The sequence below is a fragment of the Kogia breviceps genome, chromosome 5 (assembly GCF_026419965.1).
Source record: "Kogia breviceps isolate mKogBre1 chromosome 5, mKogBre1 haplotype 1, whole genome shotgun sequence".
In the NCBI taxonomy this organism is placed as follows: Eukaryota; Metazoa; Chordata; class Mammalia; order Artiodactyla; family Physeteridae; genus Kogia; species Kogia breviceps.
The window spans coordinates 56,034,595-56,052,473 of NC_081314.1; the positions used below are offsets into that span (position 1 = coordinate 56,034,595).

General features: G+C 40.1%; 1 protein-coding gene across 4 annotated transcripts in view; it reads left to right on the forward strand.

Moving 5' to 3' along the window:
* The window catches only part of FNDC3B (fibronectin type III domain containing 3B), a 357,724-nt gene that overhangs the window by 300,810 nt on the left and 39,035 nt on the right, over positions 1-17,879 (forward strand). For all 4 annotated transcript variants that reach the window (XM_059065627.2, XM_067034020.1, XM_067034019.1 and 1 more), the window contains 8 exons: positions 146-284; positions 2,151-2,222; positions 4,314-4,432; positions 6,563-6,668; positions 7,566-7,738; positions 10,582-10,695; positions 11,016-11,165; positions 16,565-16,845. In XM_059065627.2, the coding sequence (XP_058921610.1) occupies positions 146-284; positions 2,151-2,222; positions 4,314-4,432; positions 6,563-6,668; positions 7,566-7,738; positions 10,582-10,695; positions 11,016-11,165; positions 16,565-16,845 (1,154 nt within the window). The remainder of the gene's footprint in view (positions 1-145; positions 285-2,150; positions 2,223-4,313; positions 4,433-6,562; positions 6,669-7,565; positions 7,739-10,581; positions 10,696-11,015; positions 11,166-16,564; positions 16,846-17,879) is intronic.

The following is a 17,879-nucleotide window of genomic DNA, read 5'->3' on the forward strand; positions in this document are numbered from 1 at the left end:
GAGAGAGAGAGAGAGAGAAAGAGAATATGTGAGTGTTTCTGTCTCTGTGAGTTTATGGATACCTTGATCTTGCCATATTCAAAGTCACTACTGGTTTAAGACCTGATATCTAAAGCATATTAATGTCTTCTCGGTTGTGTTTTAGCTGACTGCTTCTAATATGGAAGGGAAAAGCTGCCCAAGTGAAGTTTTGGTTTGTACGACGAGTCCTGACAGGCCTGGACCTCCTACAAGACCCCTCATTAAAGGACCAGTTACATCTCATGGTTTTAGTGTTAAATGGGGTATGTTTTGTTGCTGTTGCTGCTGCTGCTTTTTTGACAGGTTTTTAAAAACTTGATTAATTTCAATAGTGACAAACCAATAAACAAACAAATCATATTATTTGAGGGAGTTTTACACGTTTGGAATATATGTATGAGAAACATCCTGAGAATTCTACAGACTGGTAAAATTGTCAATTGTAAGAGCATACATTTACTTTATGATTTTCCTGTAAGACACATTTTTTTTCTCCTATAGTTTTAATGTATTATTGATTTGAATGTGGTAATCTCTGAATATATTTCATTCTTCAATAGCTTGCCCTTAAAACTGTAGCAATATTTAATATAAAAATTGATTTATAAGCTTAGTATTAAAAATAAATTTCAAAATTTAGGTAAGTCATATTAAATTTTACAGAATGTTTAAGTTACAGTGAATTAGGAAGACTAGTTTTTGTTGTTTGTATGTCTTCGGAAGTCTTAGACTTCAGGAAGTTTTCATATTGAAGTTCATCATGGTATTTGTGGGGATCTGGTAGAGGATTTTGTGGCTCACCTGCTGCATGGATTATTTCAGCGAAATGAATGCCATTAGAATGTTGATAAACATTTGCAGCTGTATGTGAAACATAATATGTATGATTATCACTAATGTCATATAATAATGGTAACTACCAAACAGGCAAAAAAAAAAAAAAAAAATAGAAATCTAAAATAAGATTTTACCTGGCAGTCAAGTAATGTAAAGGGAATTTAAAACATTATTAAATTGTTATTGGAGACCAACCACTGAGACATATAACTGCTTCAAGTTATGTGGTAATTTTGAGGCAGAATTATTCCCTAGAAGATGGATATGATTAAGAGAAACAAAAAATCTAGGTGTGCTTTTTGCCAGATCTAAAGCTTTTTTTCTCAGAATATCCTAGAAAGTTCTGTCAACACTGAGTATTTACTTTCATTAGCCATATGCTATATTTAACTTTTTAATTATTGCTGTAAATACCTATTACTGAAGTTTGCATACATTAATGGAAATAACAGGCATACATTAATGGAAATATCGGGAATTAAAGTTTCTAAATCTATATGAGTAACCTGAGGGTATATCTAAAATACAGAGGTAGCCACCTGATAGTAGAAGCAAATTCTGTGTAGTCTTACAAAAAGGTATTTTCCTGCTCAGAAAAGAAAACTCTTGCAGGCACCGAGTTAGCAGTAGACAGATATGATACCTAAGGCGCACAGGGCTCCAGTAACAAGCCGGAACCTCCTCCTCAAACCGGCTCTTTGGTACAGGTTCTTATTGATCCACAGCTCTGGTTTTATATTAGGTTCATGTGGGATACAAAGTTTGCTTAGTAGCAAACTGTGATGGAACAGATTTGTTATATTCTGATCTTTTATTTATTTTGTCAGTAAGTTTTGCACCTCCCTTTTCTTCCCTCTCCGTCTCTCACTGATGATATAAGTGAAATAAAAAAAGAATAAAGTAATTTTTAAGAAGAAATATATGTATATTTTGTCTTACATAAAAACCATCAAATATTGAAGAGCAGGCTTCAGAATCTCAAAATGAATAAATGAACATAACTCTTAGAAAAATAAATCCATATTTTGAGTTTTTTCATGTTTCACTAAATAGATGCTAACCTTTTGACATTTCTAGCTCTCCGAACTTTGATAATCAGAAGGTTTTGTGGTGTTTTTGTTTCTTTTGTTTTTTGAGAAAGGAGTTGGGTGAAATAATATATTAATTATTGCGTCTTTTGGTTGAATCCAGAATTTAGACAGTATATTATATGATCCTGTGTGTTCTAATAATATTTACTAACAAAAATCAATACACTTTTATAACTAATAAGGCATTTGCTTACTTTCCAGATCCTCCAAAGGACAACGGTGGTTCAGAAATACTCAAGTACTTGCTGGAGATTACCGATGGCAATTCTGAAGGTGAAGTTTGTAGAAAGTGTTTTGTTAAAGTCCTGTTTTCTGATAAGATAAACATTTGTATAATAATAGCGGGCAATCATTAATTCTGTTGATAGAGGTACTACAATAAACAAGCCTTAATCACATATTGACAGTTTTTTCTTTCAAACACAGCATTGGGGACCAGAGTCTGCTTGAAATGTACGTTTTTGTTGTTTTTAAAATTTTCTGTCATTTCTTTAAACCAGAGGTCCCAATTAATAGAATAAATATGTTTTTCCTCTCTCTTGGCACACTTTCTCTAGAAATTCTTATAAGCAGAGAAAGTGTCAGAAGCAATCAGCAGGAAGGATAAATTGGAGACAGCAAATGAGTTTGGTGCACAAAGGATGAAAAAATATAGTATTGCTGTGGGCTACTGACAAGTGTCACACTTTGTAACAAGTTCAGAAAATGTCTTCATTTTTGTTGTGATTTCCAAGTCATATTATTTCTTCATTACTAGTCACACGAGGTGAATTAAAGTGGGACAGCGTTAGAGATCAGATTCCCTTTATAGTGTCTTTTTAAAAATTCTTGGGTCTTTCTGCTAAAATTTATTAGGCTTTAATAGAAAAAAGTATAGTCATCGAACTTTAAAAATGATACCCATCTCACCACTCTAATAATCCTTGTAACTTAAATTTTTTTTTTTTAAAGTGATGCATATGGGAAAAAAGGAAAGAGTTAACAGCAACTTTTACAAACAAGCAATGCAGGTGTGTGGCTTGCTTTTTATTCTGTGCCACGATAGCCACCTGGAGTGTTTTGTTTTTCATGTCAGTTGGGCCCTATTTTAAGGTGAAAAACATGAAAATGCTTTGAGATGGGCACAGCTGTTCTTAACATAAAATCACATTCTATGCTAAAAATCTGACCTAGAAGAGAAGTCACGGATGTGCAGTGGCTCATCGTGAAAGCCTAGATATATTTTGAATTTTTGTGGCTCTCTTGACCACTGGTGACAGATCAAAAGTAGATGCCATCTGTACTTAAAAGTTAACAACTTTGCCAGTGCGTGACATCAATGATTAATTGAAACTCCTCGGTAGTCCTTGTTCCCAGTTGCCTTTTCAGTGCAGGTTGTTTGATCGGTAATGTCAGGATGACTGTCTTTAATACTCCCCCCTGTCATATGGCCCTAGTGCATGTGGCTTCATTGTAAATCTGACCTAATAAGCAGCTGAGGGCATTTGTGGAAGTTAGTAACTATCACGGAACAGGGTAAAAGTATTTTCCCTAAAACAACTGCATGGAGTAAAAGCCTCCTTTAAAGTAGTCTGCTGGAAACATTGTGTTAGTGGGAGCAAAACAGAGGAGGATAAACACCCCAGATTTGTGGGGCAGGCAGGCAGCCAGTCGAAGCATCCCCAGCGCTCTTCACCTGGTGGCATCAGCTTCACCCAGGCCCCTCTAGTGGCTCTGCTTGCTTGCTTTATTCCCGAGAGGTGGTCAGATAACCTGGGTCACACTGAGTGTCTCATTTTTAATGTCAGTCCCTCAGGTGTTTTTGTCTTTCAGGTGGGGCTCCATGGAGACAGCAGGCCTTTAGCCAAAGGACTCGGTCTATATGGGGAGGGGGAGGTTTCACTCACTGTGACCTCCAGGCAGATAAGAGCCAGGAGAAACTCTTCAGTGGTGCCCTGCTCTGACCAGGAACCTTGTGGCCGAGCAGCCTTCCCCCTTCCCAGCTGGCCTCAGGGGCTTCTCACACCATTACCACTTCCTAGCTTGCTCAACACCATCCGCTGTCCCGCTGCTGCGGGACAAACTACAGATTCCATGTGCTTTCCAGCATCCCACCCTCACAGTCAGCAAATGTAATCATGTAATCATGATATTAAGTAGTCTAGCCAGCAGTACTAAGTATTAAAATTGACTCCATGTTATTTTAGTATTTAACTTTGTAAAGGAGATGGAAAGAGAGCACTGTGGCTGTTTAGGGGGAAAAAAAAAAGAATAGGAGATGCTGGTTTTCATGGAAACCACTTAGAGCTTTTTCTTATCAGGAATGGTTGGTACTGTTACGTTTTTACAAAAGGCATAATCTCATACACGGGTCTTGTTTTGCAGCGAGTCAGTGGGAAGTGGCCTACAGTGGGTCGGCTACAGAGTACACTTTCACCCACTTGAAACCAGGCACTTTGTACAAACTCCGAGCATGCTGCATAAGTACTGGTGGACACAGTCAGGTTGGTTTTGTTTCAGTATAAAAGTAAACATCTTTGGTCCAACTCAGACAACCTATCTATAACATCAGAATAAATTGCTGTTTAAAAATATATCTTGGTAATGCAGCCTGCCATGGTGTCACATCATGAATTCAGAGTTTTCCGAATTGTGCTTTAGTGGGTATAAAAAGATAGACCCGGGCTTCCCTGGTGGCGCAGTGGTTGAGAGTCCGCCTGCCGATGCAGGAGACACGGGTTCGTGCCCTGGTCCGGGAAGATCCCACATGCCGCGGAGCGGCTGGGCCTGTGAACCATGGCTGCCGAGCCTGCGCGTCTGCAGCCTGTGCTCCGCAATGGGAGAGGCCACAATAGTGAGAGGCCTGCATACTGAAAAAAAAAAAAAAAAAAAAAAAGATAGACCCAATGATTCTCAACTGAATTGTGCTGCTTTCCAAGTACATCCCTCACTTAATTTCTCAGAAGACTTTGGCATGATCACCTGACAGTTGAAAATTGAGGGTGGTCTGCAATTTGCATTAGCTAGTAAATAAGGAGGTGAACCTCAGTTATTGCAATGATAGAAAAGCGTAGAATTTAGAAAGATATGGCCTCCAGCACAGCTTTTCTTTTACCACATCTGGCAGTTTTGTGAAAATGAGAGACACACCTTCCTTGAGGTACTTTACTGCCATCTGCTGGAAAATTATTGTAAAAGCCACATAAATCTACGATGACTGAGCTGAAAGGCACCTCCTGTGATTATGCAGTGCCCAACCGACACATCTGTAGGCAGCAGCAGTTCTCTTGCTGTCTCCTTTTTTTTTAAAAAAATTGAAGTATAATTGACTTACAGTATTACATAAGTTTCAGGTCCACAACATAGTGACAATATTTTTATACATCACAAAAGGATCACCACCATTGTCTACAATTTATATGACCTTAGACCAACCATTCAACACGTCAGGAAACTTGGTTTCAACCTCACAGTGTTCTCATAGGCTCAAAACAACGTAACGAGTACACACGAAGAAGTGCTCTAGAAATGAGATATCACTAGTTATTATCTAAATGGTGTTAACATTCAGAAAGTGAGTGAGAGGCAATATGGTAAAAGATGTTTTCATTGTAGAGATATTTAACATTGTGGTTTTGGAACCATTAGTAGTGAGAGAGAGCGCACGTGCAGTGGTGGCTTATAACCCTGTTACCCTGTACTGGGTTGACTTTTCAAGAGAACACCTGCCATTAGGTGCTGAATTTTACCACTCACCCCACCTCTGACGTCATTTTATGTTTATTTTCTTTTCCCCCCAAGGATAGTGGTACTGTGATGTCTAGACTGTCCATATAGACAGACTTCTGAGGTAAAAAAAAAAGGTCCACCTAGATGGCATTTCTGCGGTGCCTCCCAGGGTGGGGATGTCCACATCAAAGCTACAGATGATCAGCGAGTTCCTCTTACATGCGAGGTGCTGCACAAGGCTACACAGAAGCGGCAGCACTCTTTGAATGCTTAAGTACATCTCTGCACCTCGTCTCCTCAGGATGGAGGCTGAATTTGGTTGAGCTGCATAGGTCTACAGTGCTCCTCCTGTCTCAAAAAGGGGTCAGCTTCCATACCACCAGCCTTACGCAACCAGATCCTGCAAAAAAAGAAGGCCTGCTGATTTTAGTATTAACAGAACCTGCTGGTTAATGTCAGACTCAGTTGATTCATATTAACTTTATTTGCTTTTCTGCTCTGTATGTGGATGGTTGGCCATTTTTTTTTATGGCACCATTTACAAACTTCATCCAGCTGTTGCTTTGTGTTCTCTTCTCTCCTCGTGAAGGGTCTCTAATTTTTGTTTAAAGGAAAATAACCGTGTGCTTAGGATACACAACACTCAGAAAGTCAGCCTATAAATCTGACATCAGAAATAATTATTTTTACCAGTGCTGTATGCAGTGTATGTCCATACTTAAACACACACACACACACACACACCACACAGAGACAAAGATCTCATTGCATAAAAAGTGTAAACATTCAACGTGTAACCCTCTTTGGTAGCATTTGCAGGTATGGGGTGGAATTTGCTTGGTATATAGAGCTCTAATAAATTCAAAGCAATTAAGAGATGATTCTCTCCTGTATTTCTCCTGCAGTGTTCTGAAAGTCTCCCTGTTCGCACACTAAGCATCGCACCAGGTCAGTGTCGCCCACCGAGGGTTTTGGGGAGACCAAAGCACAAAGAAGTCCACTTAGAGTGGGGTGAGTGAACACATCTTCACGTTGCCAATTTGGACGAGTGGAGATTGAGTTTAAGACTTAATGCTTTGTAATCAAGTTCCACGTCTTCCTTCTGAAAACCATATTTGTTTCTATTGAAAATGCCCATATTCTGTTCGGTGTACATGGGCTTGGGTTTGTATTCTCCCCGCGTCACTCACCCTCCTATTCCTGATGGTGCCACACGTGCTGTTCATCCTCTATCCTCAGAGGGCACTTTGGTAGAAAATGTTTCAGAGCAGCCAGTCTTTTCAGGAATTTTTCAGCTTTATACGTAAAATGAAAGTTGTGCTCAATTTAGAGGTTAAACCAAGAAATAGTCCATCAGGTAACATCTAATTCCTCCTCATCTTTGCTGCCTTGTTATGTGTGGGTCCTGGTGTTTTACTGTATCGGCTCAAACTGTATTAGCATTTCCTGTCGGGTCAGCAATTTACAAGCATGTAAAACTGCAAATATAAACCTGCAAAACGCTGTCAAACTATTGTTCCCCATCACTTATGCCTAACATAAGACATTGTGCCTGTTTTGGGTCCTCTAACTTGATTTAATGTGTCCTTTGGTTTCAAGTTAAGGAGAAGATTTTCTCCCCTCTATTTCTTGCATTTACCTGGCATTGGAATATAAAGGAATTGCCTAAAAGTTTTACGGTTTGGGAATTTTGTTAATATCATTAAACGTACTTGCTTTGGAAAGTATGGATAACATCATTCAGAAACTTTCTTCTGTATATCTTTTTTTTGGAGTGGGGTTTCTTCGGTAAATATCGAGGACAGGCCACCTACATGATATTTTGCAAACCTTGTGGAAAGTGAGGTGTGATGGGGTCAACTGGAAACACAGAAGTGTTCTGATATGAAAAACATTCTCCTTTCCCAGATGTTCCTGCCTCTGAAAGTGGCTGTGAGGTCTCGGAGTACAGCGTGGAGATGACGGAACCTGAGGATGTAGCTTCGGAGGTGTACCACGGGCCCGAGCTTGAGTGCACCGTCGGCAGCCTGCTTCCCGGAACCATGTATCACTTCAGGGTGAGAGCTCTGAATGATGGAGGGGTGAGTACACGCTTATACACCGTAACGGAAATATAAGGTCCTGGCACTTCGTTTCTACCCTCCTAAAATCCTTAGCAGTATCTGTCCAACCTTGACAACCATTAAAGAAGTGTATGTAAAAATCTAATTTCTGAAGATACACTGTTTTGATTTCATGTAGACCCAACGTTGGAAATTTTGTTTCTTTTGTCCTCATATTATTCTATTAAGATAGAGTTCAAGGTTAATAACAACATCACCCTTTAGATGCTTTTAGTAGTTTTAAAAATAATTTCCTATTTTCTCATCGACTGTATAACAGTTGTGGGAAACTAGGACTACATAATATTTCTTTATCATATTGTCTAAATTACCCAGCCATGTCTTAGGTCAGTTTTTAAAACTGGACTGGGGTAGAGGCTAAGGAGGCCAATATTTTTTTTTTTTTTTTTCATTTATTTTGAGTGAAAACTGTAGAACTCTCTGGTCCTTCTTACTACTCCATCTGAAGTTGTCGAGGTGGCCGGTTAGAGATTGGAAGAGTATGTCTATATTATATCCACAAAGGTGATTGGTTTTTGTCTTTTTAAATTGCAGAGTGATATGGATTGGGGGGCAATTCATAATGAGAGTGAAGTGACCCAGAAACTACAGGGCTTTTTGGTGTGTCAAAGATGGGCAGAAACATAAAAGAAGGTAGAAGGGTGTGGGTAGAGCAAACCGCTGCTAAAGCCCCACAGAGTGCAGTGGTGTGTATAGATGCACTCCATGCAGACAAATAGATGTAATTAACCGATGAGGTTTTTACAAGTAAGAAAGCCCATTGACAGTGACAAGAAGTTGACAATGACTCTTCTAGTTCTCGGTGGTCCCGTTCACACCTTTCAGAGGCAAAGTATGTTTGTCTTTAGTCCGTTTCGTGTTAGCCATGCTGACTATGAAAGCATTTGGTCTGAAGTATGATCACAAACCTTTAACAGGAGCTGGATTTCTTCTAATTGCCCATTAGGAAAGAATTTCAGATACAGTTATTTAAATTAAAACACACACACACACACACACACACACACACAAAACTAGACAATAAAAATGCATTGGTGAGAAGATAAGAAAGCCTATGCACCCAAACTTTTATAAGTAAAAAGAGGATGGATGGTGATGATCACTGTTGCTGCAGAAGAAATCCTATTTTACTGTTGATCTGGTGCTTCTCCCCATCAATTTTTCAGAGGATTTCTGCCACGATAAAGATAAATGTGCAACTGGGCTGACTTGAGTTTTACTTTCTCTCTCCTTTCACTAATTTATCATATAAAGAAAGTATCTTCAGCCTTGTTTTTAAATTCTGTTGTATTGGAAGTTAACCATATATTTGACTCATAATCATCTTCTGTGGTCCACTTCAGAGAGCTTCTCCCCCACCCCCAGTGTATTTGCAGGTTATATTGTTAGAAAATGTGAGTGGTTTGGGGTTGGTTTTTTTTTTTTTAATCTTTTCTTTCCATTTTGAAAAACATAGTCACATACTTCGTTAACCTGAAAATTACTTTACTCTTTGCCCCAACTCATTGAAGTATCACATATTCCACTGTTAACATGGTGGTGATGGTTCTCTTGACGTGTTTTCAATCTGTAGCGGTGGTTGGCTCTGAGCAGTGTGGTCCCTGATGGTGGTGGAGGAGAGGAGTGCAGTGTAAACCTTCAAATAGTTGAGATGGTGGGAGACATGCTGAGAAAACATTAACAGGACCATTGGTTTTCAAAATGGAAAATACCAGTAACTAGAAGAAGTACTCAAAATTTGATAACCAACAATTCCACGAAGATTTTTATGCATCAAAAATTAAACTGCAGTGTGCATCTGACTTAGTTTTCTTTGAAGCCTTCTGAGAAATTAAATCAGAATGCTGTGATGTGGGGCTTCCCTGGTGGCGCAGTGGTTGAGAATCCGCCTGCCGATGCAGGAGACACGGGTTCGTGCCCTGGTCCGGGAAGATCCCACATGCCGCGGAGCAACTAAGCCCGTGAGCCATGGCCGCTAGGCCTGCGTGTCCGGAGCCTGTGCTCCGCAACGGGAGAGGCCACAACAGTGAGAGGCCCGCATACCGCAAAAAAAAAAAAAAAAAAAAAAAAAAAGAATGCTGTGATGTAGCAAAAGTCAGCATTTTTTGTTTCTTAGGTCACAGCAAAAATATTTAGTAAACCAACTTTCTAATCCTTTTGAATTAAAATATATATATATATATATATATATATATATATATATATATATATAATAGACATTTACTACGTAGGGAATGTATGTTAGAAGAAAACCTACATATTCAACTGAAAGTGAACACCATTAGGTAATACTTTTAATCAATTTGGTTATAAGCTTGTGCTGTATGCACACACACCACACGCACGCATGCACACACACACACACACACACACACATCTACAAGCACGCATGTGTTTTTTTCTTTCAGTATGGTCCCTATTCTGATGTCTCAGAAATAGGGACCATACTGAAAGACACACACACACACACACACACACACACACACACACCCCTACAAGCACGCATGTGTTTTTTTCTTTCAGTATGGTCCCTATTCTGATGTCTCAGAAATAGGGACCATACTGAAAGACACACACACACACACACACACACACACACACACACCCCTACAAGCACGCATGTGTTTTTTTCTTTCAGTATGGTCCCTATTCTGATGTCTCAGAAATAGGGACCATACTGAAAGAAACACACACACACACACACACACACACACACACACACACACACACACACACACACACACACACACACACACACACACACACACCCCTACAAGCACGCATGTGTTTTTCTCTTTCAGTATGGTCCCTATTCTGATGTCTCAGAAATTACCACTGCTGCAGGGCCTCCTGGACAGTGCAAAGCACCTTGTATCTCTTTTACGCCTGATGGATGTGTCCTAGTGAGTTGGGAGGTAAGTCAGACACATGTTCTGCATCAGTTTGTTTCCTCTACTTTATCTGCCCCCCAGTGCAAGTTATGAGGGACCCACAAAGCTTAAGTTCACATATAGGTTTTACACAGTCATCTGCCTTGGCGCTTGCCAAGAGTTATGGAAATTTTACCACTGGTCAGAATTGAGAGGAAATTGAGTATCTTTTTCATGCTTTTCTTTTCATGTATTTGAAATATCCTAAGGCATGTTGCTCTCTTTCTCGGTTTAGTTAATTGAACACAAACATCATAGGATTTTTCTTCTCAATGAAATTAACCACTTAAATTTCTGTTTTCCAGAGTCCTGAAAGCTCTGGTGCTGATATCTCAGAGTACAGGTTGGAGTGGGGAGAAGATGAAGAATCCTTAGAACTCATTTATCATGGGACAGATACTGGCTTTGAAATGAGGGATCTGTTGCCTGCTGCACAGTATTGCTGTAGGTTACAGGTAGGCTGACACTATTCGGACATCTCTCACAAATACTGGTGTTCCATGATAGACTCTTTGGGAAAGTTACTCAAAGGCTCGTGATGGAGGCCATCAGGAGGGGAGATACGGAAAAAAAGAGTTCTTTTAAATAAAAATAAGTATAATTGTTTTGGTATTTTACAGTTAATTTTTGCTTCCCTAAGAGGTCCTAGAAAGTAGGAACAAAACCAGAATCATGTCCACTGTACTTCGCTGTACTCCACTGTACCACGCTTGCATCTTGCTTGCTGGTTAATTCACTGAATAAAGAACCGAGTCCAAGGCAAAGGTGGCATAGCTCCTCAGGGAAGATACCTTCTGTCTGAATTTTCTGAGATGCACATTTCGGTGGGAAAGCCACTTAGACAAAAGGCAAAAAACATTTAAAACTTCCCATTCCAGATGTTAAATGGAGCCAAAAACAAACACTAGACTAGTTAGAACCAGTCTGCGTTCAATCCTTAAGACCCACCTCCCACTTCTCAGTGACCATTAACAAGGCTGGTTATCTGTAAGCTTCCGCTTGGATGTCCAAATAGAATAACATGAAGAATAATTGGCTCCTAGCCTAACCCCTAAGAGTGACAATAGTCATGGGTTTACTTTCATTTTATTGACTTGGGTAAATTTTTTTTTTCCCTTTGAAAAACCATACTGTCCTGAGAAAACAGGGTTCTTTGTTCATTTCTTTCCATTTGTTCAGTAACATTTCTTGAGCACCACTTTGTGCCAGAATCAAAGGATGATCCTGATGATCAAAAGGAGAGATACCAAGATTAATCAGTTGTGGTTCTTGACCTTGAAGAATTCTTTCTTCATACATGTTTAGATTTAAATAGATAAAGAAGCAAAGATGCCAGATTTAGGTTTCCACCTGATTTAAGTCATGGATCATATTGCTTATTACAAGCCCATCTACTCTCAGTGTCTCTGGGCCTTGGGCCTCTTTGGAGAAAATATTCCCTTCTTAAGTTAACTTTCCAGATCAACTGAAGCTGTTCCGTTGAATTCTGAAGGCTGTTTTGTCATAAACATTTCTGGCTAAACTCTTTCGTTATACACACCTTCCTTCTAGAATGGAGGGCCTGGGATGTAACTAACCATTCGTCAGTGAGTCGGGGTCATAGCACGTTGTCTGAGCTTTATAACCACCATGCTGAGTCATTGGGAAGAGGTTAAATTATGTGCTACACTCCTGTTTTTGGAACAAGGCAGCATATAAATAAAAACTGTCTGCCATCACAGGAAACAACTTCAATCTGCTTTTGAGTTTTAGTGTCTCTTTAAAATGTTCTACTTCGTTTTCTTCCTTTCGGGGTATATGTTGTCACTTAGTATAAACTTCCCCAAACTGCATTTTAAAAGATACATTGGTAAGAATAGAGCCTGCATAATAATCTTGCCTCCCTGTCAACAATAGTAAATATTTTCAAGTGTCTATACTTAATTGTCATAAAATGAGTCAGACCCTATGAAGGGGATAGCACTTTCAAGGCCATTGCTATGCTAAAGAAGTATTGCCAGGAAAGGGGTCTCCCCAACCTGTATTGATTTCTTGATACCTGAAGACCAAATCTGAATTGTTTTCATTTGACATTGGTACAAAGCCAGGTTAAAGATGAATATTCTTTTGACTGTTTGGTGCCTTAAAAATTAAATCACTGTGATACCTATACTGTGTTTTATAAAAATTGAGTGGAACATTTCTTGTTTGAATATTTTAATTACCATGTGCCCAAGTAATTCTATTCACATGAAGCATATTGTATATTATAGACATACTCTTATATTTTAGTAAGATTCTTTTGAATTGTTTCCTTTGTAAACTGGCAATATAATAAGTGGTATAACTCGAGAGAGCATTTTCCATAGAACAAAGCTAGGCAGGATCCTGGAATAGAGAAAGAACATTATCGGAAATTGGTAAGATTTGAATCTAACTAACTACTTAAGGTCTGTACGTCATTAATACCGTTGTACCAGTGTTAGTCTCCTGGTTTTGATCATTGTTTTACACTTATGTAAGGTATTAGGGGAAGCAAGGTGAGAGATTATATGGAAATTTCTCTGCACTATTTTTGCAACTTTTCTGTAAGTCTAAAATTAGTTCAAAATAAAGTATTTCATTGTTGTTTTGTTTTAAGAAAATTGGTTTAGGAAAATTTAGGAAAATTGCTATTGCTGATTTGTTCTTGGTTTTCCCAGGGAGAAGGAGGGAAGTGAAGCACTGACAGCTGGCCTGATATACTCTGCCAGGATTTGACATGTTAACAAATTTAACCTTTACAATAACTCTATGAATTATGTGTTACTATCCCCATTCTACATCTGAGGAAACAGAGATGTTAATTTGCCTAAGATCACACAGTTAGTAAATAAAGGAATCCCGAAGTGAACAAAGCTCCAACTCTAACAGCCATGTTCTTTTCCTTCTGTTACATGGTGATTAAAGCCTTAGTTCATATGAAAGTTGGGCTCCACAGTATCTTATTTTTCTGCCCCTGTGATAAATTTGTATCCAAAAATAAAATCTCTAAATATATACAGTAAGTCCCCTACATACGAAACTTCAAGTTGCTAACTTTCGAAGTTGCAAACGTGTGTTCGCACGTAAGTTAGTTCACGTGAAATTGCAGCTTGCCCTCCGTCTCCTGTTGCTGATGATCCTTCAGCTCTATCATCTCCCACCTCCTCTTCCTCCTCCAGTCAGTAACTCCTCTTGCCTGTTCACTCGATGCCAGCCCCTGTATGCCAGCTGTTGTACTGTACTACTGTACTTTTCAAGGTACTGTACTGTAAGATTAAAAATGTTTTCTTTAGTTTTTGTTTGTTTCTATATATTATTTGTGTGAAAAGTATTATAAACCTATTACAGTACAGTACTGTATAGCCGATTGTGTTAGTTGGGTACCTAGGCTAACTTTGTTGGACTTATGAACAAAGTGGACTTATGAACACACTCTCGGAAGAGAACTCATTCATATGTAGGGGACTTACTGTACTCTTAATTTGTGACATAAAAATTTTACCAGAAAGAAGGTTGGTGTTGTCATGAAATAGGACTTGACGTAAAAAAATATTACAGAAGAGTTTCAAAAGTGATTTGATAACAAATGAATGCTCTTAGCTTGCTTCTTTGAAATTAACTGATACACAGACATTATAGTGAACCTTTGATTTAAGAGATCAGACTACTTTCCTTTTGTATTATAATTTGTCCTCATCAGCTTTCCTGTGAAGCAAATGAGATTTTAGAGTACTCACCTTCATTTTTTTGTAAGGAGGTTGCCAATTTTTTTTTTTTTTTTTTTTTTTTTTTTTTGTGGCTGCATTGGGTCTTTGTTGCTGCGCGTGGGGCAAGAGGGGGCTACTCTTCATTGCGGTGCGGTAGCTTCTTTTGTTGCGGAGCTCGGGCTCTAGGCGCGCGGGCTTCAGTAGTTGTGGCATGTGGGCTCAGTAGTTGTGGTTAGCAGACTTTAGAGCGCAGGCTCAGTAGTTGTGGCTCACGGACTTAGTTGCTCCACGGCATGTGGGATCTTCTCGGACCAGGGATCAAACCCGTGTCCCCTGCATTGGCAGGCGGGTTCTTAGCCACTGTGTCACCAGGGAAGTCCCCAAATGTTCTTATAAGGAAAAAAATATTGTTAATAACATTCATTGAGCACACACTCTGTGTCAGGTACTGTTCTAGTTGCCAGGGCTACAGCAGTGAACCCAAGAACCTTGCCCTTGTGGAACTTACATTCTAATCAAGAGAGTAATTAAATGAAATATATACTATTCCGGTGACAAATGCTATGATGAAAATAAAAGCAGAGAAGGGAAGTAAGAAATGAGGAGGGTCACCGGAGTTGGGGTAGGGGTGACTATAAGTTTTAATATGGTGTGCAAAGAGGTCTCCCTGAAAAGGCAACACTCGAGAGAAGCCTGAGAATACGATTGAATGGGCTGTGTAGATGTCTGGGGAAAAGCTCTGTGGACAGAAGGGGCAGCGAGTTGCAAAGGCCCTGAGATGAGAGCAAATTTAGTGTCCCTGTGGAACAGCAAGGAGGCCAGTGTGGCTGGAGCAGAGGGAGGGTAGTAGACGATGAAGGCAGGAGTGGTCCTGGGTTCTTTGGGAAGGTGGTGGTGGTGAGCAGATTAGATAGGGTCTTATAGGCAGTTGTGAGGACTCCAGAGGTTATTCTGTATCCGGTGAGAGGCCATTGAAAGAATACAGACTGTGGGGCAAGGGCTGACACAGGTACCAGTTAGGAGGTCATTACAGCAATCAGATATGAAAGAGTGTAGTTGGACTAGGTTGGGAAAGGATGTGCTGCTGCTTTGGGCAGGGGTATGAGAGGAAGGAAGATGTCCAACAGTGGCTCAGAGATGTGATGTGAACAACCTGAAGGATGGGGAAAACCACAGGAGGGACGGTGGGGTTTTTGATGAGCAGGGATGGGGTGGAGTCTTAGAGCTGTACAGACACTTAGGTTTGAGATACTTATTTGACATTTAAGTGAAAGTATTCAGTAGGCAGTTGAATACACTAGCCTCGCATTCAGGGCGGAGGTCTGAGCTACACAAATAAATTTGGGAGTAGGATATAAATGGCATTATATTTCCCTGAGACAAGATGAGATGTCCAAGAGTTTAAGCAGAGATGACAAAGAGGTGTGCAAGGCCCAAGGCCTGGTGCCCTCCAGTGCTGACAGATCCCGGTAATGAGTAGCGGCCAGGAGAGGTGATTGAGAAGCAGCAGCAAAATAGAAACAAGAAGATGGTCCCAGAGACCGAGTGAGTGAGGATTTGAAAGCGGTGAGTGGTCAGGTGTCAGTGGTGACGCTCAGGTAAAGTCAGATGAGGGCTGAGCACTGACTTCAGATATGCATTTAGCATTCACATGGAAAACAGTAGGTATCTTTCCTGAGATTCCTATAGCTCTTCCAGAGCAGCACTTGAGTTAAAAGTCAGATTACTGAATTTTGGTCCCAGCTTGGCATCTAAATCTGGGGCCTGAGTACTTAATTCGACTTTGAGTTCCCTCCTCTGTGAAAGGCACATAAGAATACCTACCATATATTATCTTCCTCAGATGGTTATTTTGAAGATTGCATAAGACAATACATAAACTGAAGTGGGCTATGCAAATATAAAGTGTTATTTTAAAACTGTTTTTCATAAGAAACGGTGATGGCGATGTTCTCTCATTAGCAGGGAAGATGTGATTGGTATGTTTTAGAAAGTGGTATTAACATCACATTGTGGAGGATTTATTTCTACCTACATTTCTAGCAGTAATCATGTTACTTTAGATTTATTTAACGCCTAACGTGGAGGCATTAGAACGTGCTCATGGGGTAACGTGGACTTTGTCTCGCTATTCTGTCTTTTAGGCCGTTAATCAAGCTGGAGTGGGACCATACAGTGAGCTTGTCCTTTGCCAGACACCAGCATCTGCCCCTGACCCTGTCTCCACTCTGTGTGTCCTGGAGGAGGAGACCCTCAATGTCTATCCTGATCCGCCTTCTGTGTGCCTTGTACTGAACTGGGAAGAACCGTGCAATAATGGATCTGAAATCCTTGCTTATAATATTGATCTTGGAGACACTAGCATCACCGTGGGCAATACCACCACCCACGTTATGAAAGATCTCCTTCCGGAAACCACCTACCGGTGAGTGCGGAAAAGTTGAAATAAAGCTGCCTGGACACGTCAGCACTTGGGGCTACAGACCCTTCAGGTCCTAAAGGCCAAATGGGTGAATTCTAGTCACTCTTAATATATTTGAGTACTAAATGCTAATATAGCTTAAAAACTTGTACTACATTTTCCTTTATGAGTTGGTTATAAATTGATACAAATCCTAACCCTTGAGGGGGAACTTCACCTACCATTTCAAATCAGTTCCTCCTTGTTGGTTTTTTGATAAACTACTTTTCTTCGTGTTTTTACTGTGACTCATCACTTATGGACGCCCTCTGTCCCCAGCATGTACTTGGTCCACCTCTGAAGCAGGGCTCTGCCATTCTTCTGATCCCCCCAAAGCAGACACACTGTAGAGCATTTGTGATGGAGCTTTTACTCAGGATTTCACGAGGGGCCAGTGAAAAGACGTTACATCACCCTCCACCCAGCAAAACCCAGTTACCCCTTGCATTCTTTCTTTTCCCCAGAGCTCCTGTCAGGGAGCCAGCACCTTACCTTCCTCTTCTCGAACACCTTTTTCTCAACATAGCCTCTTAAGATTTCAAGTCATTTAACTGTGTCCCCAGGGTGCCATAGCTGGGAGACCAAAAGAGAAGTTTAGGATTAGTGTTAGAGGAGTGCAGGAACCATCTGGTTAGTCCAGTGCCCTTTGTCAGATTAAGCGGCTTCTCAAGGAGGTGAAGTAGAGCACAGATTCAGATACAGGTCCTTAGCTGTGTCTCTGAGCAAGTTACTTAACCTCTCAGTGTCCCAGCTGCTTCCACAGGGTGAGGAGAACAAGATTACTTACCTCAAAAGCATGTTGTAAGGAGTAAGCAAACAAATATTAAATGCTTGTATAGAGCCCAGCAGTACATTGCAAGCACACGGTAAACATGTATTGTAATTTTCATCATCACCAAGATCTTCACCCTGGAAAACCAGTTCTTCTTGGGATAGAGCAGGCAGGTAAACTTGCTGCTAGAAAAGGGTTTATCATTTCACTTATTTTTTTCCTACAC